This window comes from Acartia tonsa, chromosome 12 (genome assembly GCF_053477335.1).
Source record: "Acartia tonsa isolate MP-2025a chromosome 12, ASM5347733v1, whole genome shotgun sequence".
NCBI lineage: Eukaryota > Metazoa > Arthropoda > Copepoda > Calanoida > Acartiidae > Acartia > Acartia tonsa.
This window is the reverse complement of record NC_137271.1, coordinates 10,441,996-10,464,248: the sequence shown is the minus strand read 5'-3', so window position 1 is coordinate 10,464,248 and position 22,253 is coordinate 10,441,996. Positions and strand designations below refer to the sequence as shown.

The following is a 22,253-nucleotide window of genomic DNA, read 5'->3' as shown; positions in this document are numbered from 1 at the left end:
TGAAGGAGAGGTGAAAGAAGGGGAGGATATGAAGGAAGTGGCGCATGTCGATGGTTTAGGGGCAAGCGATTATGAAGACGATCTTGTAGCGGAAGTCGAGGCATGGAATAATGCTATTATAGATGACATTTTATGGTTTTAATGTTTTGAATGTATTATAATCATAAAACCTTATTCCATTTTCTACTTGTTACGCGGCATTGTTTTGATTTATGCGCATTGTAAATAAACAACAACAAAACAAAATTAATGATAAAGAGTGAACGAAGCAACTCTAATTTTGTGATAATTTATTTTGATGGTTTATTTTGAATTATGAAAAGATAACATATTGTTTATAAGCCTATATGAAATTATGAGATTATGTTATAATGGAAATCAAAATAATTAATTTAGTTTTTGATTATGTTTTGTTGAAATTAGGAAAATTCATTTTTGTTTCAGACTGTTGTGGTGTCTAACAGAGATAAGAATAATAAAAAGTGAAAATGAAAAATGAATTAGGAATACAATTTTGTAAAATTGCTATTGAAAAATATTAAATTGAATTTTAAATTGAATTAAATTTGATAAAAATGTGAAATTAGATATTTGAAAAGTATTAAATTTTGATGAAATGTGGAAAATTGTTTTAAAAGATGAGTCAGTTATTGTGATTTAAAGTATTCGATTTTAAAACAATTATATTGCGATTTAGTGATGTTGATTCAGCAAAATTTTTAATGAAGTTTAGAATTTCATGAAGCAAAATTGTTATAATGCATTAGATATAATCGTGGAGAAGTCTCTTTCTATGAAGGAAGGGAGGGGCTGTCTCTCGGAGCTGGTATGCACAAATATGGTGGAGCTGTATCTTTTGTTGGAGGAGAAAGGGGGAGTGAACATATTTGCAACGAATATTGCACTACCTCTCAGAGTTGGTATGCGCAGATATGGGGGAGCTGTCTCTTTTGTTTGAGAGAAAGGGGGAGTGACCATATTTGCAAAGAAATTTGCACTATCTCTCAGAGCTGGTATGCGCAACATGGGGCGGTGTATAGAGGTAGCTGCAATGATTATCGGGTGTGGAGCGCGCCATGCGCAGAAAGTTGAGCTGCGCAGAGAAGCAAAGCTGCGCAAGAAAGTGCTCTCAGGTATTGAGATATATAGTTAGTTGAATTTCGACTTTTAAACCTTTTATACATCTCAGTTTAATCTGACAATAATAGTTTTGTTAGGTAATATTTTATTGAATTTCAAAGAATTGAACTTATGGTATTTGGAAAGATTAATTTGTTTGGTGATTGATAATGTTTGATCATGTCATATTTCTTAATACAACTTCTTTTATTGTGTTACAAGTTATTGGTTCAGTGAAACATTTATTTATGGCATCTAAAATAATTGTATTTATTTTAGATTGGCTGAGAAGAGTGTTTGTGGTGATTGGGAGATACTGTCATCATTATTTATTTGATGGTGAGTTGCTATGGTTTCATGTTGTTACCATTTGATTACCATTATATATATATATTGCTGTTCGAAAAATAGTCTTGTAAATTTGTTATATATATATTAATATCGATATTAATTCTTATGTACAGTGATTTTCCATCGATTGGCATCTAAAAGTTTGTAATATTTTAGTTTGGTCGGAGAGAAGTTTACTGATTGTGGATTAACAAATAGTTTGGGGAGTTTCTGTTGGCCGGAGAATTTCTGTTGTTGATTGTGGATTAAGAGATATTTTTGGACGTTTCTGTTGGTGGATGAAATATATGGTGTCGGTGAGTAAATTGTTTTATTCAGTTCTTTTGTTATTTGTTGTAGACAGATAGATAGTTATTTGATAGACAATTGGATAGTTACAACCTCATAACTGTTGGTGTTAGTTAGATAGCTGTTTTATAAGTTTCATGAAGATTCTGAGATGGCGGCTGGAGCGGCTGAAGTCTATGTTCCAACAAAGATTGGTGGCATGGAAATCCTGACCTTAATTGATAGCGGCAATGCAAGAGGCTGCCTGATATCTCAAGTGTTGGCTAGAAAGCTTGATTGTGTGATTGAAGAAACGGATTCGAAAGCAACAGGCGTGCAGGGTTCCAGCATCAAGATTGATGGTGTTGTTCGGAATGTTGAATTTCAGATTGGAGGTCACAGTTTTCAAGAAGATTGCTTTGTTATTTCCGGCATGACTGTACCTATGAACCTAGGCAGTTATTGGCTGAACAAAAATAACGTGAAGACGATATTTGCCAAAGACGGCAACAGGATTGAGATGCATGGAATCAGTGTGAATTTAGTAGCTAAACGGAAAATTGTAGTGAAGAATTTGGTTCATACAGTTTTGGAGAAAATGGAGAAAGCAAGAACTAAGAAACCTGAGATTAATGTAGCTGAGTTACAAGACCAAAAATGGATTTGTTCATTGAAAAATCGAATAGAAATTCCTGCATTGAGTACAGTGGTGGTAGAAGTTTCAACTAAGGGAAATATGCCTGAAGGACAGTTGTGTTATATAGCTCCTAGACAAGGTTACTGTAGCCGAAACAACTTGTTGATAAACGAAGGAATTACTGAGGTGGGAAAGAACGGTAAAATTATGACTAAAATCACGAATTTTGAAACTGTTACGAAATCTGTTCCTGCTGGTACTTTGGTTGGAAATTTGTTTTTGGCGGAGAAGATAGCAATGCTGCAAGAGAACAGAGTTAAAGAAGATGTGTCAACAACATTAAAGAAGATTCGTTTTATTAAAGATAAATTGAAGTTGGATAAAGTTCCGTTTTTAAAGGATAATGTTTCTTTGAAAGGAAGGATAGTTGGTTTGTTTTTAAAGAATTTCAAGGCGTTATCGATTGATCCTACGGATATTGGATCTTGTACTTTGGAGGAGTATGATATTCAGTTGGTTCCTGGAGCTCAACCTTTCAAGAATAGGATGATTAGACTCAATCCTCATCATGCAGAGAAACTAAAAGAACAGATTGATTTATGGTTGGAAACAGATGTGATAGAGGAATGTAATTCACCGTTTAATTCTGGAATTTTTGCTGTTAAGAAGAAGGTTGGAAATACTAACGAGGTGAAAGTCCGTTTTGTCCTGGACTACCGTTCATTAAATGAGATAACTGAGAAGATCTGTTACCCTTTGCCTAACATTGGTGAGCTATTTGACAAACTTGGAGGAAAGAAGATTTTTACGTCTATTGACCTAACTTCAGCGTATAATTCAATGCATTTGAAGGAATCTGTCAGGAAATATACAGCATTTTGTTCTAATGGACGGCAATATTGCTTCAAGAGGCTTCCGTTTGGATTGACCAATGCTCCAAGTGCATTTGTAAAGTTGATGGATAGAGTAATGGATTTGAGTCCTGAATTAAGGGCATTTTGCCTAGTTTATTTGGACGATGTTCTTGTATATAGTATGAATGTGGAGGAACATCTGGAACATTTGAATATTCTACTACGAACATTCTGTGAAGCAGGCCTCAAGATTAATCTTGGAAAATGTACATTGTTTGCAGAGGAAGTGAAATTTCTGGGCCATATTATAAATGCAGAAGGCATATTTATGGACCAAGCATATATTGAAAAGATTAAGAATTGGCCAGTACCTGAAACAGGTAAAGATATTCAAAGATTTACTGGTTTCATAAATTATTATGGTTCATATTTCAAGAATTTTTCTGATATTACGGCACCATTGAACAAATTCAGAAACAGTAGTAAAATAGAATGGGATGAAAAAAGTATGGAAGCTTTTACAAAGACTAGAGAATTGTTCTGTGAAGAAATAAGTAAATCGTTCCCGGATTGGAGAATGGAGGCTGAACCATTTGTGTTGGATACAGATTGGTCATCTACAGCTATGTCTGCGGTGTTAAGTCAAAAACAAAATGGACAAGAGAAGATGATATCGTGTTGGTCACGTGTTTGTTCAACTCATGAAGCCAATTATGCAGCACATAAAGGAGAATTATGTGCATTAGTAAATGCTGTTGAAAGATTTGAATGTTATTTGAGACACAAGAAGTTTATCGTGAGAACTGATTCAGCTGCACTGAAACATCTATCTACTTGGAGGCAGAACGGATATTTTGTTGGTCTCACCATAAGGTGGATAAATTTTTTATCCACCTTCAGTTATGAGGTTGTACATAGGCAGGGCAAGATGCATACTAATGTTGATATATTGTCACGTACTGCATTAAAGGATAGTAAAGATAGGATATCTAAATTATCGACAGACGAACAAGGAGAGTTAATATTGGATACTGTATATCAATTGGAAGATCCTAAATTATGTCTTATTGCAGGAATTGGAGCAGAGACGGCCAGTCAAATATCATCCAGATTGAAGGCGAGAGAATTTAGTCGTAGCCTGGAGAAGGATCCTGTTTTAGTTGAGGTGAGGAAATTTATTGTAAATAATGTCAAACCTACGTCTAGAGAATTGTCTCAAATGCCTTATCGTGGTAAACAAATATTAAGATTTTTTGAACATCTGAGTTATAAGGATGGTTTAATTATCCTGACTTCACCTATGCGGCTCCAGAAAGAATTTCAATTTATTGAACGGGTAGTGGTACCTATTGGAATGTACAATAAAGTTTTCTTGTTAGCTCATGCAGATGTTACAGCGGGGCATAGGGGTTATTTGGAAACTTTGAGCAGGATTAACCGTCACTTCATTTTTCCCTATGTGTCTAAATATGTAGCGGCGGCAGTTGCAAATTGTGTTATTTGTTTGAATAGACGTAAAAAACCTAAACATAATCATAATATAGAATTTTCTCCTTTGGCTGGGGAAGCTATGGCAGAGTTGGCTATAGATGCTTTAGGTCCTTTGAATGAGTGTGAATATAATGGAGTCATTTGTAAGCACATTTTAATAGTAGTTGACAGTTGTACTAGATATGTGTGGTTGTTTGCTATTGAGGATGTTAAAGCTGAAACAATTATTGAATGTTTGAAGTTTAATTTATTTTCTGTTTGGGGACTATGCGAGCGAATTAGGACTGACAATGCACAAAGCTTCAAATCAAAAGTTTTTAGGGAAGTTTGTTTAAGGTTGGGAATTGAACAAATTTTTATCCCTCCAAGATCAGCAAATTCGAATTACAGTGAAAGATACAACCAATCGGTGTATTCGTTTCTTAAGACTGATTTACGTTTTCAAGATGGAGATTGGGCTTATAAACTTAAAGCTACACAATTTTGTATGAACACTTCTTTCAATCGGAGGTTAGGATGTTCCCCGTATTTTAAGATGTTCCTAAGAAACCCTAAGCTTCCACTTGACTCATTTGATCCGTTAACACGCTCGAAAATTAAACATATGAATTTTTCAGAGTTATTGGAGTGCCTTGACAAGAATTGGAGGACTGGACAAGAAAGAACTGAGAAGTATTTACAGGTAGAAAATACAGAAAGGATAGGTCGGCCGATAGCTATAAATTCCTATTGTTATATTTTTTATGACGTCACAACGATTGGTGTAGCTCGTAAACTCTGCTCGTTATGGGTGGGTCCGTGTTTAGTGACAAAAGCAATTTCTGATAGTTTATTCGAGGTTCAACCCCTAGAAAAGTGTAGATTGAAAGATAAAGGGGTGAGAATTGTACCAAGAGATAAAATATATGTTATTGAGAGTACTTTAGACTTGACTCCAGATGAAAAGATTGACTTAGTGATTACAGATGAATGTTTCTCTGTGGATAATACCTTGAAAGTAAACTATGACTTTCCCAATACTTTGAGAAATTTAACTTGTTCAGGCGTTTCTGAAGAGGAGAATAGTTGTTGCGCTAGTCCAGAGGTGGTTGGAAGGCGGAAGGATGGACAGGTAACACCAGATTTTTTGGAGAAATCTTTTTTGGGTGTTGGGTTGTCACAGCAAAGGTCAAATGTATCTCAGGATAATGAAAATTTAGATGATTTAGTTGAGGATCTTAGTGATACTTTGGAAAGTACTCATATTTCTGATAGTGTAGATTCAAATGATATGACTGACAAAACTAAGTTAGACTCTACATATTCTACTATTAGTAAGGATAGTGTTTTTCATGGAGATTATGCCTCTGATAATAGCTTAGTAGACAACAGTTTGGGTGTAGAGGATGTTAACATGGAATCTGCTAGAGAGTTAGAGTCTCGGATGAGTATTTTAGAGGACACTTTTCCAAAACTGCAAAGTAAAATTGTAAACTTGGAACAACGAAGGGGAAGTGTTAAACGAGGTAGAGATGTTGAGGAGGATGAATTAGATAGATCGTTAGATAATGCAAAATTGCAAAAAATGTCTGAGACTATTCCTGTTAAAGGTCGTCCTAAAGGTTCTACAAATGAAGTGCAATTACAAAAATTAGAAGAGGATAGACAAAACAGAGAAAAAGACAGATTAGAACGTTATTCAGTAGCAGATGTAGTAACTAGGAACCTCGCAAAATTGATTAAAAAATAATATTTGTAATAATTTGTATAATATTTGCAGGAGAAGAGATTACCACGAAAACCGTAGGGAGCGTGATGACAAGAGAGGAAGCGGCGGTGGTGATAGACATGACCGGAATAGACGAGATGGAGATCGTGGTATGCGCAAGAGGTCACCGGACGCTTGTAGTTCAAAGAGTGGACGTGCTGGACCAGTACCTGTGAAGAAATCCAAGGATGATAGAGGAGTCAGGTACTTGGATATTTTGTTATTTGTTGTTGTGATGCAGGTTTATTGTTTGATTGTTGTTGGTGGTATGTATACGTCACAGGATCCACGGTTAGCAGCTTATGATTGTTCTCAAATAAGTAATGTTGAACTTAGATCAGCTGCCTGTTTGCATGATAGGATGGAACCGGTTAGATCTGTGGAATTATTGGGGTTAGCAGAAACCGATTTTATATTGTCAGAAGCCATTAGTTGTGAGGTTAGATTAAAATTGGAGCGCTGGTTTTGCGGTACCGCGAGTCATGTGCATGTACTAGACGTGCCACATGAAAAACAGGTAGAGTTGAGTATGGACGAATGTAGAAGGGTTTTTCATTCTGGCAAGTATCAGCATGATGGTATTAGTTTTAAAGTAAATATAGACTTGCCAACTGTTCACAGTTTCACAGTTAATGGAACATTGTCACCTTTCTGGGATGTTGGTGGTGAAAATATTCAATGCAAGACACTGGGAATATACGCGCACAATATGTGGTTCAATTTAGGTTTTGCTGTTGGGACTTTGCATATTTTAGTGAAAAATACACCCGTTTTGATCAAGGGAAATGTTGTTATGGATTATGATAAAAAGACGATTGTGGCGAATTTTGAAGATAATCATTTGTGGGCAACATCAACTTCTCCATATTTTCCGTATGTAGTACGAAAACCGGCCAGTAATTTTAAGGTAGTTTTTCAAGATACATTCAATTTAACTACTTGGAATGAACAACTTTTTGTTTCTAACTTGGAAAGGAATATTTTAGTTAAAATTATGGGAACAGAGAAACTTACTTTGCAGCATCTGGATTTCAACATTTTTGTAACAGAATTGGAGGGTATCAAGTTTTTAGAGGAACCGAAGGCGGCTGTTAGAAGTTATTTTGGGGATTTGTTAAAACAGGAAGCTAGATTTGATTTGAATGCTATGTTTTTGGCTAGTAGAGAAAGGAATGAGAGGATGATGGAACTTTTTAGTATTTCTAGATGTGCTCAAACAGAAGTTAGGTCAAATGTACAGATGCATCATGGGTTCAGAATTATATACCTGGGAGAAATTGCTAAGTATGAAAAGTGTACAGCGGTTGAAATTCCAGTAAAGTTAGGTGTGGATTATGGATGTGCAGTAGGACACTTGATGGTGGATTATAAAGGTGAAACAGTTGGAATACAAGAATATAGTAGAATGATTGTAGCAGTAGAGGATATAAAATTGTTAAATTGTTCGCAAGGTCCGGTATTTTTGAAGTTGACAGCTAATTTGTTCCTTGGGAATCAGGGGCAGGGACTCGAACTTCTGCATATTGCCAATGAAAAATCAGAACACGTGGGACAAAAGATTTTTCTGAACGACGAAAAGGTGTTTATTGCTGACTTTAATAAGACTATTAAATATCAGGGATTAGAGGATTTTGAGGATTTTAATGGACAAGCTTCTAAATTGGATTTTGTTGATCATAAGTTGTCATTTTTCGAACAGGTTACAGGTCCTTGGTTTGGTTTAGAACATTTGTTCAAAGATATATTACCATTGTTTGCCAAGTTTGTTTTGATTGTGTTAATGTTGTTGTTAGGTATAATTCCTATGTTGGCATTGTTGTATTGTTGTTGTTCATGGTGTCATAAAAAAAGATTTACTGAGGAAGAATTTAATGCTAGATCTTAAATTTCTTATGCTGAAATTTAATTATATTGTATTTTTGCAGGTTGGTTACGGCGGCAACAATGAATCAAAAGTTATTGAGCAATGAAGAAGATGGCCGCCACAAACAATCTGTCAATGAAGGAAATCAAGTCAAACCTGGTCTACCAGTATCTGCGTTGGTCAGCAACTCTGCATCCCGGCTGGTGTTGGTAATGTCGCGCGTTGAGCTGCCCACGTTGAGTGTGGGCAGGGCGACAAGGAACATATTTTTGAGCAGTGAGGACATGCCACTGGCAGATTTAGCTCGTCTTATTGATAATGAACCAAGGTTTAAGTTGAATTTGATAAACATGTTATCGGTGCAGTTGGAGATGGGGAGATGCATCCACTCCATAGACTGGCCTGTGGACAGGATCCCTATCTTTACCAGCCAGAATTCAAGACACCTCAACCTGATGGCGGCTGGTGAGCATTCTAAAGCTATAAATAGAAAGTTGTCATGGAACGAGACAACTAGTTTGAATAAGTTGAGTGCGACCATATTTCTCTCTAAGCTTGTTTGCGAAAATTTACCAAGTTTGGTGTTGCTTGCTAAGATTGAATACCTGGATGGAGATGAGAGAAAAAGCTGTCAAACGTTGGGCGAATTGTTACCCATAATCAAACATATGGGGGAACTTGAGGATTGGCATCAACTTTCAAAAATTGACGTCATACCTGCAGATGGTAAAATGAGCCTTCAGACGGTGTTGAGAACGGTGGGTAATAGCGTTGATCCGAGGTTGAAGACGCAGGTTGTGTCAGCTATCCGGCTCCTGGCACATTGGAAAGATGTCGTGAATAAAGTAAGCTTTATTCTGAAGCAAATGCCATCCACAACTTTGTTAGAGTTACAGAAAGATTGGCTTGATGGAAAGTCTGAACAGGATTTGAGTGCTAAAGTGTTTATTGACTCCATTCAGGTGAATGAATACATGAACTTAACAGTCTACATTCCACGCATTGTAAACATGAATTCGGTGAGTTTAATCACCAGTGGAGAGATGCCTGCTGAGATACGTTATGTTAGATTGGATGGTCAAAGAGAAATAATTGATAACCTGGTGAGTGCCACATATGCAGGTAGTCTGTTGAATGATAAAGTAGACGCAAGAGTTTTGACCTGGGAAATGCAGATGCACTGCAAGCGTCTCCGTCCGACTCTAGCCAAGCAGATATTGTTATGCGATTCAAATACCACTTTAGAGAATGTAGTGAAGGAAATCAGATTGGAGTTGGATGGAAACGTTTATACAAGTTTGTTGACAACCAATATTGAGTGGAAGTTTAATCCTGAACACAAAGTAAATGAGTGGTTCGAAGGTGATTTCAAATTGGTTACTCGGTTTGGGGATCCTGTTTGTGTTCAGATGGATCAGCCCTTAAATCCGAACATTCCTGTTTGTCTGGATCTTGAATTGTCAAATCAGCAATGGCGTGTTGATGAACAAGTGAGGGAGGAAATGAGGATGGAACACACGCCTGGAATATTGATGATGCTTGATAAATTTGGAGAGGAGGTTAGTCGTAAGCATCAAAAGATTTTGGATAATCAGGAGGAGGTTGATAACGTTGCAACCTCGATTTCGGTTGCGGTTACTAGTGGATTTGAAAGATGTCTTCATATGCTTGGTGATACTGAGGCAAGGATGTCTCAAGACGGCTTGTGTGATGAGACCGCAAAACTTGGAGTGAATGATGATGAAGCTATCATGCCCATGGATATTGAAGAATCTGGCAAGAAGAGCAGAACATCTGGAAAAAGAAAGTAATAATTATAGTTATGTGTATTAATTCATATTTTATTTTATGTATTTAATATTTGTTGAGGCAGTAGTAGTCTCAAAAAAAAAAAAAAACAAAAAAAAAAAAAAAAAAAAAAAAAGTTTAAAATTCATGTTTCATATTAATGCTCTATAATACCATGCTTAAATCTGATGGTTATATGTTAACCAATGTTATTTTTATATCATGTATTTATGATAACTATGTAATTAATGCATTAGGTGTTAATCCATGCATTTTTCAATGATTATATGTTAATCAATGTTTTTTTCTTAAAAAAATATTAAAAAGAAAAAAAAAAACACATAAAGAAAAAAGGAAAATAAAAAAAACACAAAAAGAGTTCTAAGGAACCAAAATAAATAAAAAAAAATGTGTATATGAAGTGTTTAAAGATCTGGAATAAAAATATATAAAAAACAAAAAAAATATGGCAGGTGTCATACCAGATCAACTATTATCTATTTAATAAGCGTTCAACGCTACTTATAATATCTATGATAATTAACATGTAAAAACCTATTGTTATATTTAATCTGAAATATTACAGTTTGAAATCCAGGTTCATGTTAAAGCCAGGGAGAAATGTGATGTATAGTCCCTTTCTTCCTGATTTAAGAGCAATGCATGTATATATAGTTTAGCTTTTAGTTCTTGTGTCAACGGTTTCGGAGCAAGACATTGCTCTGCAACACGACACGAACATAAAAGTGAATAGTTGTCTTAATATAAATGTTATTATTGTATGTTAACCTTGTATTGAATTAATACACTTTATAAGAATATTTAGCTGTTTGTTCTTGCTATTACTATACGTCATACTCACGATGTTCTAAACTTTACTTTAATATAAACAGATATATAATTAATACAAAACTTAACTGAATTATGCTTTACTGGCGGCTGCGCCCCTAGAGCACTTTAAAGGAAGGTGAATGAAGAACCCATAATGTTATTTTTTTTTTGGGGGGGGGGGTGAGGATTGTATTTTATTTTATATATCAACCTCGAGTTATTTCATTAAGTAGAAATATTTATGATTCACAGGAATATTTCTTCTAAATCAAATTGAACATAATCAGATTCAACCCTTTTGTTTTGGGAAATTTAAGCCCCTTTTAAGCTTTATAGAACACCTTTAATTTTGAATACCAGAATTTAAATAAATAAAACTTTTGTCTTTACATTATGTGTATTTACATTAAATTAATCAAACAATAAATTATTAATAACACAAAAATAGGTAGGTTTGATGAAAATCTTCCAACTGCAGTAGTTCTAACCATTGTTGAACTATAAAAAATAATATGTTAAACAATTTAAAATTAACACATTCTTGTAAGAAATGATACTTTCTTAAGCATTTTTGACTGATATTTTATTGATAAACTTACAATTTCTTAATAAATATAGCAAACGGGGCAGTTCGCCAATATTTATGAAGAAATCTAAAAAAACAATAACAAAAAACATGTGCTTTTAAAAGTTTACACAATTATACTTAAAATAATGGATAATTCTTTAGAATTTCAGGCTCAAAATTGCTTTAAACAATGACTTATTTAAAAAATTTACTTACCAATTAGCTGCAGGCATGGGGCTTTCTGTAGAAAATTGGTTACACTTTAATCCACTAGGTTCACTCAACACAGTTTACTTCTAAATTCTTAATTCTTAATAGGACCTTTACAAATATGAATTATTAATACAATTAAATTGCCTTATAATACAACTGAATTAAACTAAAATACACAAACTTAAACTAAACTTAGATATAATTTGAGTTAACTGACACAAATAAATCTCTGGTGTGTACTTAGTTTCTAAAAGACAATTACTATTTACAACTCATTTAAAGACAAATAAAATACTACTACTTAATTAAAAGACAAATAATGAGTTACTACTACTACTACTACTAAAGATTCTGTTGTACACTGGCTTTTTATACCCTTGTTTGTTTACTTACAAAACCGGTTTTTTAAGAATGTACTTTTGTGAAAAATTCATTAAAAATTCGATCTTACTATTATCTTAAAAACAACGATTTTCTCTTTATTTTAAGCCAAAAAATATTTTTCTTAATAAAAATGTTGATTTTATAGGCATTTTTAAACAGCGTATATTTTTTTTTCATAGAGTAATATTAAAGAGGAGTAATTCAATTTACTCAGTGTAAAAAGTCATTTTTTATCCAAAACACTGGCCAGAACCAGATGAGTAAATTGAATTACTATTTCAAAACTTTTTTACCTGATTGAGATCATAACTTTTCTTCTTGGGTACTTAAATTCTAAATAATCCAAAAATATTGAAACACAGGTTTAAAAATAAATATTTTTTGCTCTAAAGTAATCGTAAATCAATATGACTTTATTTTCTTCTTACCTGATCAACTAAATGAAATTTCTATTCACTCAACTAATAGACTATTAAATCATAACTTTAAGTATGGGCTTAAATGTTTTCAACTAAAGAAAATTGAAATATGAATTTTCTACTTTGACTGATTTGATCATTTAAAACTCAATCTTTACAAATACTCAAATACATACAAATGTACATACAATTCTTATACTTATCCAAGTGTTTTGCAAAATAAGCAAACCATATAAGTATCAAGGTGATGACACAATACCATCATTTATTTCATCAAGAATATTATTTTGAAAATTTCAACACTTATAGATTATCAAAGCCATATCAATTTAAGCACAGCATTTGATATCTAATCAATCTTTCAATAAAACAAACACTAGACAAGCTTTGATGAAATATAAGTCAAGCATTGATCTAAGTTTGTACAATAAACTAATATTAAACAAGCTTTGACAAGATATAAGTCCAGCATTGTTCAAATTACTTCATACAATAAACAAATATTAGACAAGCTTTGACAAGTTATAAGTCTAGCATTGATCTAATTACTTTGTACAATGAATAAATATTAGATAAGCCTTGACGAGTTATAAGTCCAGCATTGATCTAATTATTCTGTACAATAAATAAACATTATTATTAGATAAGCTTTGACAAGTTATAAGTCAAGCATTGATCTAGATACTTTTTACAATGAATAAACATTAGACAAGCCTTGACAAGTTATAAGTCAAGCATTGATCTAATTTTCTGTACAGTACTATATACTTGTATTTAAATCCATACAATTAATTACATTGAGCTTAAATGAAACTGAAATATTTCTTTAAAATAACATTTAAGCTCACACCCCTGTTATTCAGACTTTATTACTGAATGCAACAAACAACTTTATATTTTATAATTATAGTTTATTCTATTTACTTATGAGTTACTTAGAACAATTAATTAAGTTCTTTCACAATCAATCAAATTCATCCGTTTATCTTACCCTTATCAACTAATCTATCATGATAAAGCTCTCCACATTTGAAGGTGGTGGTGTATCTGTAGGCTGTACAAAAGGTAGTTCAGGTAAATAGCAAGTACTGCTCTTGCTATTCTCATCCTCTGTATTTTCCTTCTCATAAACATTAGTAATGATTAATTGTTCAATGTTATCATCAACAGCCTTATATTTATAGAGATTAGTTTCAAAACAAGCTTCTTGGTTTGCATTATCTTCATGGTTCTGATCACAATCTGGATCAACAACACTTTCAGCTGCTGTTTGTAACACTTGTTTAGCCTCGACATACATGTTTTCATGACTACAGATTGTGTTTTTTCTTGCATCGGTTTTCAGGTTATTAGACCTGGCACAATCATTTTTGACATATACTGTCATATTATTAACTGATAAATTAATGACAATTTCATTGACTTCTTGGACGCCATTAACCAGAGAGACATTCTCAACAACTTCAGTATTCGGTTCCACATTCCTTCTAGTTTCTTCCTCTTGAGATGGAGTCAAATTTTCATCTAAAGATTCACCTTCTACATCATCTTCAACAAGTAAATCATTCTCAATCTCTTCAATTTGAGGTTGCACTAAACTACTTCTATCTAACGCATAGAAAGTAGTATTATCAGACAAAGACTTGCTTGATACTTTGTTTGGATATTTTGTCTGATAGCCACTGGTAACAGGTGTGAACAGCTGGTCAACATCTGTTTGTTCTTTGTTATCTGTACATGAAATGAAGTCTTGATTTTCACAGTCTATCTGTCTAGCTAAGTCATGGGTATGGTTTGGTTTCAGATTCTCCAAGGATTTATTCTTCTTGGTTCCAGCATCGGTATCATCAACCACTGTAGCTTCTGTAGCTCTAAGATCCACAAACTTATCATAGTTATTGAGACAGTTTAGAAATAACTCTTTCAAGACATCATATTCTTGTTCGATCCAAAGAATAGTTTCTGTTTCTTCATCATTTAGTCCTTCAAGTAAACTCAAAAATCTTTGAATTGTAGAAATATTTTCCAGTAGCAACTTTATTTCTTCTATACTGACCTGTAAAATTTTCTTGTCAAAACCATGTTTGTGATTTTCTTTAATATTTAATCTTGAATGTTTAGCCTGGAATCTTTTGTTACTGAATTTCAAATATTTGTAGAAATTTGCAGTATCTTCATTATATTTCTTTTGCAGAAATTTAAAACTAATTTCAGTTTCTCCTGAAAAATTAAGCAGCCTGTTTGATTGGCCTGCTATAGTATTACTAAAAGACATTTTCTTGAAACATTTATTTAAATCTGGTTTCAAAATTAAAGATATCTATACAACTTATTAAATGCAGCAATCTAATGAAAGTAGTAAAATTTTCTGCTAGCAACGAAAATAATAATACAATCAAAATCACTACATTTCACACAAGGGGAAAAGCCTACTAATTGTTCAATGTTTTGGGAAATTTAAGCCCCTTTTAAGCTTTATAGAACACCTTTAATTTTGAATACCAGAATTTAAATAAATAAAACTTTTGTCTTTACATTATGTGTATTTACATTAAATTAATCAAACAATAAATTATTAATAACACAAAAATAGGTAGGTTTGATGAAAATCTTCCAACTGCAGTAGTTCTAACCATTGTTGAACTATAAAAAATAATATGTTAAACAATTTAAAATTAACACATTCTTGTAAGAAATGATACTTTCTTAAGCATTTTTGACTGATATTTTATTGATAAACTTACAATTTCTTAATAAATATAGCAAACGGGGCAGTTCGCCAATATTTATGAAGAAATCTAAAAAAACAATAACAAAAAACATGTGCTTTTAAAAGTTTACACAATTATACTTAAAATAATGGATAATTCTTTAGAATTTCAGGCTCAAAATTGCTTTAAACAATGACTTATTTAAAAAATTTACTTACCAATTAGCTGCAGGCATGGGGCTTTCTGTAGAAAATTGGTTACACTTTAATCCACTAGGTTCACTCAACACAGTTTACTTCTAAATTCTTAATTCTTAATAGGACCTTTACAAATATGAATTATTAATACAATTAAATTGCCTTATAATACAACTGAATTAAACTAAAATACACAAACTTAAACTAAACTTAGATATAATTTGAGTTAACTGACACAAATAAATCTCTGGTGTGTACTTAGTTTCTAAAAGACAATTACTATTTACAACTCATTTAAAGACAAATAAAATACTACTACTTAATTAAAAGACAAATAATGAGTTACTACTACTACTACTACTAAAGATTCTGTTGTACACTGGCTTTTTATACCCTTGTTTGTTTACTTACAAAACCGGTTTTTTAAGAATGTACTTTTGTGAAAAATTCATTAAAAATTCGATCTTACTATTATCTTAAAAACAACGATTTTCTCTTTATTTTAAGCCAAAAAATATTTTTCTTAATAAAAATGTTGATTTTATAGGCATTTTTAAACAGCGTATATTTTTTTTTCATAGAGTAATATTAAAGAGGAGTAATTCAATTTACTCAGTGTAAAAAGTCATTTTTTATCCAAAACACCTTTCTGTCAACATTGTATTGTCGATTTCAAACTTTGGATGATAATTCATATTACAATTAGGTACGATGTAGAAATCGAAGTCCTTGCGCCCATCAAAACATTTATATCCTTGTTATTTTTTTGCCAAATAGTTTCACCACCGCATCGATGTAAGCTGTAATTATAATATCTTTGGTTTTACATTAATTTTGTCGGATACAGGGATCTAAAGGGATAAGACAAAATCCAATGATGATGCACAAAAATTACCCCATCTGAAGATTACAATTAGTGGTAGAAACGTTTAATCAATGAACCAACCAATCAAAATTTAATAAAATTTCCCATATTTATAATGCCAACGAATAAGAAAATGTTATTATAAAACTTTGGGGACTAGTGTCATAAACAGCCCAGTGTCCCCTTCCTTCCTGTGGATAGGTCATTCGAAGAAAAACACTTTATCATTATTTAATTATCGTTTTTAATATCATGTTTGTCATAAAACTGCAATTTTTTGGCAGAAAGCTCTTCAATGCCTAATGAACTGAATAACATTTGTAGATAAACACAGCTCTCCTTTTGATAAACAACACTATTTCCTAAATATTCACAAGAAATGAACGTACAGACAGAAAGACCAAATTATAATATTGCTTCGTTCTTACCACAACAAGGAATTTATCTAAAAACCATTAGAAATCTACAAATCCAGCGCAAATTTTCAAAACAATTTTCTATTGTTTTTTGCCGTTTTGCGGTTTCCATTCATAAATTATTTTTAACAGTAGAATTTCTTTGGTTGCAGGAATATTGTCTTGAGGTTCTAACTGTGCATACCTGGCTAAATATTAGTCTAGTATTGAGGTTATCAATAGAAGCGTCGCCCCTATCCTTAGGGACGAGGCTCCAATAGGGGATAGGGGTTATCGCCTACACCACATCAAGTTTTTTAAAATTTTTAAACAGAATATTTTTTTAAGTTGCAGGGAGGAGAATATTTTTTTCTTTCTGGGGGATGTCGTACACCCTCCTCCAAATAACTTTTCTTAGACCAATGTAAAACTTCTTTCAAAATTAGGTAACAATTGTTTTTGCGAATTGCGAATATACTTACTAAATAATGGTAGTGCGAATGGGGCGTTTGTCCAATATTATGGTATGGAGACCGCTCTTCTATGAGTACTACTAAAAACCTACTTTTACTGCAATACACATAGACATTCTCATCGTCGGTTCGTCAATTTAGAATGTTTATCCCTCTATTCACACAAGTATAATACGAATTTGGTTGAGCTGGTGGTAGCTCAACAAAAGACCCATGCGAAGTATTATATTGCTTTAAACTAAGAATAAATGGTTGGTTATGATATTCGGTCGGAATTATATAAGTATATTAAGTATTAAAGAAGGAAAATGATTTTATAAAGTGTATTTACATTACAAGTGAATAAGTTAAGTATGAAAATATTTACAGGATAAGTGATAATAAACATAAGTAGTGTAGGACAGAAAAGTGCCCTAAGTCCCAAGCATTGAATTGCAGGGAGTAAGAGAGGGGACAATGGGCAGTTAATTCAACTTTATAGTTGTGACCCTTTAAGGTTGAAAACCCAGATATTTCCAGATAAAACAAGTATTTGCAATATAGCAACCTTTAGTGGAAATTTTTGACTTTTTGAATTGTTTTTAATTCGAAGTGCACCATCCTTAAACTGATACTTTACTACAAGCCTTTGATTCTAGAGACCAAAACCCTTGTTTACAATTTATTTCCATAATTGTTATTATTTAAACTTCGGAAAATTAAGGAAACAGACCATTTTACTTTTACAACTTCTTTTACCCAAATTTTTTTATTGTATTTATTAAAAAGCGTAGACATGAAAAAGCCTTTAAATAATTATATTACAAAACTTACAAAAACAATTACCTTCCTACAGAACTTTTAACTCAAGTTATTTCATTTAACGAAATAAAAATGAGATACCTTGCGTCAAAATTTCATACTACATAAATAAAATAGTTGAGAACATAAGTACATCTTAATTTTAAAGATCTTAAGGTTTAAGTAACATATCTTAGGATAACTGGTAGCTGCGCACCTAGCATCCAGGACAGAAAAATAAAATAACACCATCTTGAGATTTTAATGATAAACAAACCTTGAACAACTCAGGACTTCGTGAATTTTCCCTAAAATTTTGAAATTAATCGGATCATTAATTACAGAAATATTAAGCTAAAGACAAAAAACTTTTGCCTTTACATTAAATCAATAAGAAACATCTAACATGTCTAAAGTAACGAAAAGAGCTAACCGTTACGGACGTACAAATGTGCGGGACCTAATTATAGGAAGGCTTTGCTCATAATAACTAATAATCTTAATATAATTTCTTTCTACAACGAACTAATCGGAATGAATTAACATTAAACAAGAATTAGATATAAAAAAGTAATGATTCAATTTACAAAATAATTTTCAAAATCAAAATATTCTGTCTGCTTGTTATTGTTTATCTTTTTGTTGACGCGCTAGTTTGCCGCAAGATTATGCATGATTTTGCGTGACGTCATTCATAATTGGTCCCCAAGATTGGTTAGAAACTGCTAAATTCTTGCATGTTCCCTTTAAGCCAGTCCCCAAAGTCTAAGACTCCTAAAAATTGAATATTCGATCCATTGTCCCCTCCCTTACTCCCTGATTGAATTGTGCTAAGTGTTAGAATTCTAACATAAGGCCTAAGCTCAATTCATGCTAAGTACTGAGGGTCCTAAATTTAAACTACAATGCATGCCAAACAACTAAGTCATTACCTTTTAAAGCCAGAAGAACTTGATGGTAGGAGAGTCAATAAATAACTAACTTATTTTAAGAAGTGCATGCTATAACATCAACTTATAATAAGGATCTAAGCATTTGTCTGTTTAATAAAATGTCTGTATGTTAACTTGTGACGTAAATCAGGCATGGTTGTAGGCATACATACTTGAACTAAATGGTTACATGATTACTTTAACAATAAACATAATGTTTTTAATAAACATATAACATTAATAATTCACATACAATTTACCATGATTAGGCTAGCATTACCCATATATGGTAATATATTGGTAAAGATAGGCCTATAAATGCATAAAAGTATACAAATAATGCCTCGGGCCTAGCTAAAGTAATTGTGTCTCGTGCCTGAGTTGTGCTTGATAATTACAGGGGCACGTCAATCAAATATTTAGATTCTACTCTTATATAGTGTAAACTTTATATCAAACATAGGTAGATAGTCTGGAAGCGAAGCATTTCTGTAAAGGTCTTATTCGTACGTTCAAAGAATTTTGAAAATTGGGGATCGCATCTCCAATAACATGTCCATTTAGCCCCTTTATATGCAATACATCTATAAAGAATCTATTATCATAGTTTTTATCATTATCAATTGTTTTTTCATTAAAATTTGGCACCATTCCGTTCCTTACAATAGTTCTTGAAAAAAATAATATTTATTTGTCGTATGGTATATGGCTTTTTTATGTGGCTTCAATTTTTTTCAGTTATTCCTATGACAATTAGCCACAATTTTGTAAGCTTAGCATCTCTTTAATCACAACATAAAATGTAAATACGTCCATTTACCACTTTTTAAATCAATTAACATCGAGGTAATGCCTTTTTCTAACTTAATAATTGGTAATGTTCATCTGTCATATTTGTTTCGCTTTTATAGATGTTTTCATCCTTGTTTTCATATTATTTCCAAACATTTATGACATTCATAAAAATAATGTCAGAACTGAATAATCGGAATGCGAATGTATAAGAATCATGGCAAAATTGTAAGTAAATTTGTTGAAAAACTGCTTGATACAGGATAATGATTATGGACATACTTACATTTTTAGGACTTGATTATAGAGTTGCTTCGCTTTTAATATTGTACATTGTTCTCCCAGGAATCAGTATACCAAAAGACCAATCGGATAATTAGGTCACATACAAATTTGTTGTTAAAAATGTAAAAAAAAAATCAACATGTTTAAAATGGACGTACGAACATTCTGGTAATGATTATAGAGTTGCTACGCTTTCTAACTCGTACCTAACTATTACAGGAATCACCATGCAAAATTTGAAATCGATAGGAAAATTCTAACATGCCTAAATTAACGAAAAAAGCTATTTAAAAAAAGTAAAAAAAATCAACATGTAAATAATGGACGTGCAGACATTTTGGTAATGATTATAGAGTTGCTACGCTTTCTAAATCGTACCTAACTACTAAAGGAATCACCATGCAAAATTTGAAATCGATAGGACAATTCTAACATGTCTAAATTAACGAAAAAAGCTATCCGTGACGGACGGACGGACGTACGGACGGACCGACCCTAATTATAGAACAGCTTCGCTTTTAAAAATTATTTTCCAAATAATTAAAGTCGACAAACCCAGTTATCTATTGTTTATGAAAGACTTTGACTGCAATAGAATTTTATAATTAGTATGCTGACCAACAAAAAAAAGAAGGTTGAAATATATATGTACACTGATTTATTTTTGCTTTTTTAGTTTTAAAACTTAAGCTAAAATAAAAAAAATATTTTTACAATAGAGTTTTTCTAGACTGAAAATGAAGTTTATCTTTATGCTTTCTAATTAACTCTATTTAATATTCAAGAATTTCATAAACGGAAATGGTTAATTACTCTTTAGTCGGAGCTACCTACCTCCCCCCGCCCCCTTTTGTCGCCTTCACAACCTAATTTCCTTTTTTTTCGACCCCCCTTCACTTTGTTTCAAAAGACACTCTTGATGAATTTTTTTGGGTTCGAGTCTGTTTCATAAATTTCTAGAGGTGTTCATGAGAGGGGTGTAGTATAATGAAGTAACGCTTTCATGACCCCCTTAGAAAAAGTCAGTAGGATGTCTGTAAACTGCTGCTTTCCTTATAATAAAGTAACAGGATGTTTGTGTGTCTGTGTGTCTGTGTGTTTGTGTGTTTGTGTGTTTGTACCGAAGGATCTTGCTAACCGCTGAACCGATCGGGTTCTCCTTAACAGGGTAGATTCTCATATGTCCCGGGAAGGTTTATAACTATTTTGGGGGAGGGTACCACCACCCTCCCTAGAGAAATTAAATTTTTTTTAAATTTCTCAATTTTAGAAAGAGAGTTCAACGAAAAACAAACATCAAACGTAAATTTTTTTTTACTTTTTCTTTTAAAATCTAAAATAAGAAATTGAATTATTAAATTCGACTCTCTCCTCCTCAAGTGCCCCTAGAGGCCTCTAGGGGCGTAGCCGCTAGTGACACATATTTCAACAGTGAACATTAAATTTCATATCGCCAAAAAAGGGTTAAACCTGAAATAATTACTAACAGAATAAGTATAGTAATCTGACTTGGATTTTTATGTTATTTTAATTCTAAATTTGATTTGTAAAAATGTCATATCATCAAAATGGTTAATATGAAAATAATTACTAAATTAACTTTGGAAAAATTGTCATATCGTCAATAAAGGATTAAGCAAAAAATCAAAATAATAAATTAAGTATTGTAGTCTACCCAGGATAAATATGATTATTATATTGTGGTAATTCTTTAATTACTTTATCAAACCAAAGAATATAAAAGTCTCCCTTGGAAAAATTGGATCATTCTGTTGTGTTGATTTTTAAAAATGTCTAATTGTCAACGAAGGGTTAAAAATAAATTTTTATAAATAAGATAAAGTATGGTAGTCTCCCTTGGCTAGATATGATTATTCTGTTATGTGAATTCTTTAATTACTTTGTAAAAATGAAGTATTGTAGTTTCTCTTAGATAAGGCATTCTGTTGCGTTGATTTTTAAAAAGGTATCATTGTCAACGAAGGGTTAAAAAAATTTTCCTAAAACATAAAGTTTAATAGTCTCTTTTGGTTAGTTATGATTATTCTGTTATGTTAATTCTGTAATTACGATGGAAAAATGTCCTATCGTCAATAAAGGGTTAAACATGAAATAATTGCTAACAAAATAAAGTTTGGTAGTCTCTTTTGGTTAGTTATGATTATTCTGTTATGTTAATTCTGTAATTATGATGGAAAAATGTCCTATCGTCAATAAAGGGTTAAACATAAAATAATTGCCAACAAAATAAAGTTTGTTAGTCTCCTTTGGTTAGTTATGATTATTCTGT

General features: G+C 32.4%; 1 protein-coding gene and 2 long non-coding RNA genes across 3 annotated transcripts; 1 reads left to right on the top strand and 2 right to left on the bottom strand.

Moving 5' to 3' along the window:
- Positions 1–1,909: 1,909 nt before the first annotated feature.
- Positions 1,910–7,945, top strand: LOC145333168 (uncharacterized). The gene is made up of 7 exons (XM_080178320.1): positions 1,910–2,573; positions 2,793–4,393; positions 5,337–5,401; positions 5,638–5,716; positions 5,763–5,830; positions 6,479–7,180; positions 7,918–7,945. The coding sequence occupies exons 1-7, from the start codon at positions 1,910–1,912 to the stop codon at positions 7,943–7,945; spliced, it is 3,207 nt and encodes a 1,068-aa protein (XP_080034446.1).
- Positions 7,946–11,327: 3,382 nt separating this feature from the next.
- On the bottom strand, positions 11,328–13,626 carry LOC145334438 (uncharacterized). Its single transcript, XR_013884827.1, has 2 exons — positions 11,734–13,626; positions 11,328–11,447 (listed from the first exon to the last, which is right to left on the bottom strand). It is a non-coding gene; the product is annotated as an uncharacterized LOC145334438 (long non-coding RNA).
- Positions 13,627–15,056: 1,430 nt separating this feature from the next.
- LOC145334127 (uncharacterized) lies at positions 15,057–15,800 on the bottom strand. Its single transcript, XR_013884725.1, has 2 exons — positions 15,463–15,800; positions 15,057–15,176 (listed from the first exon to the last, which is right to left on the bottom strand). It is a non-coding gene; the product is annotated as an uncharacterized LOC145334127 (long non-coding RNA).
- Positions 15,801–22,253: the final 6,453 nt, after the last annotated feature.

Bases quoted from the DNA above. Each gene is read 5' to 3' on its own strand.
- LOC145333168 (XM_080178320.1), top strand. From the start codon at position 1,910: ATGGCGGCTGGAGCGGCTGAAGTCTATGTTCCAACAAAGATTGGTGGC. The intron at 2,574-2,792 runs GTAAAATTATGA...TTTCTTTGAAAG, and splicing joins TACTGAGGTGGGAAAGAACG to GAAGGATAGTTGGTTTGTTT. The intron at 5,831-6,478 runs GTAACACCAGAT...TAATATTTGCAG, and splicing joins GAAGGCGGAAGGATGGACAG to GAGAAGAGATTACCACGAAA.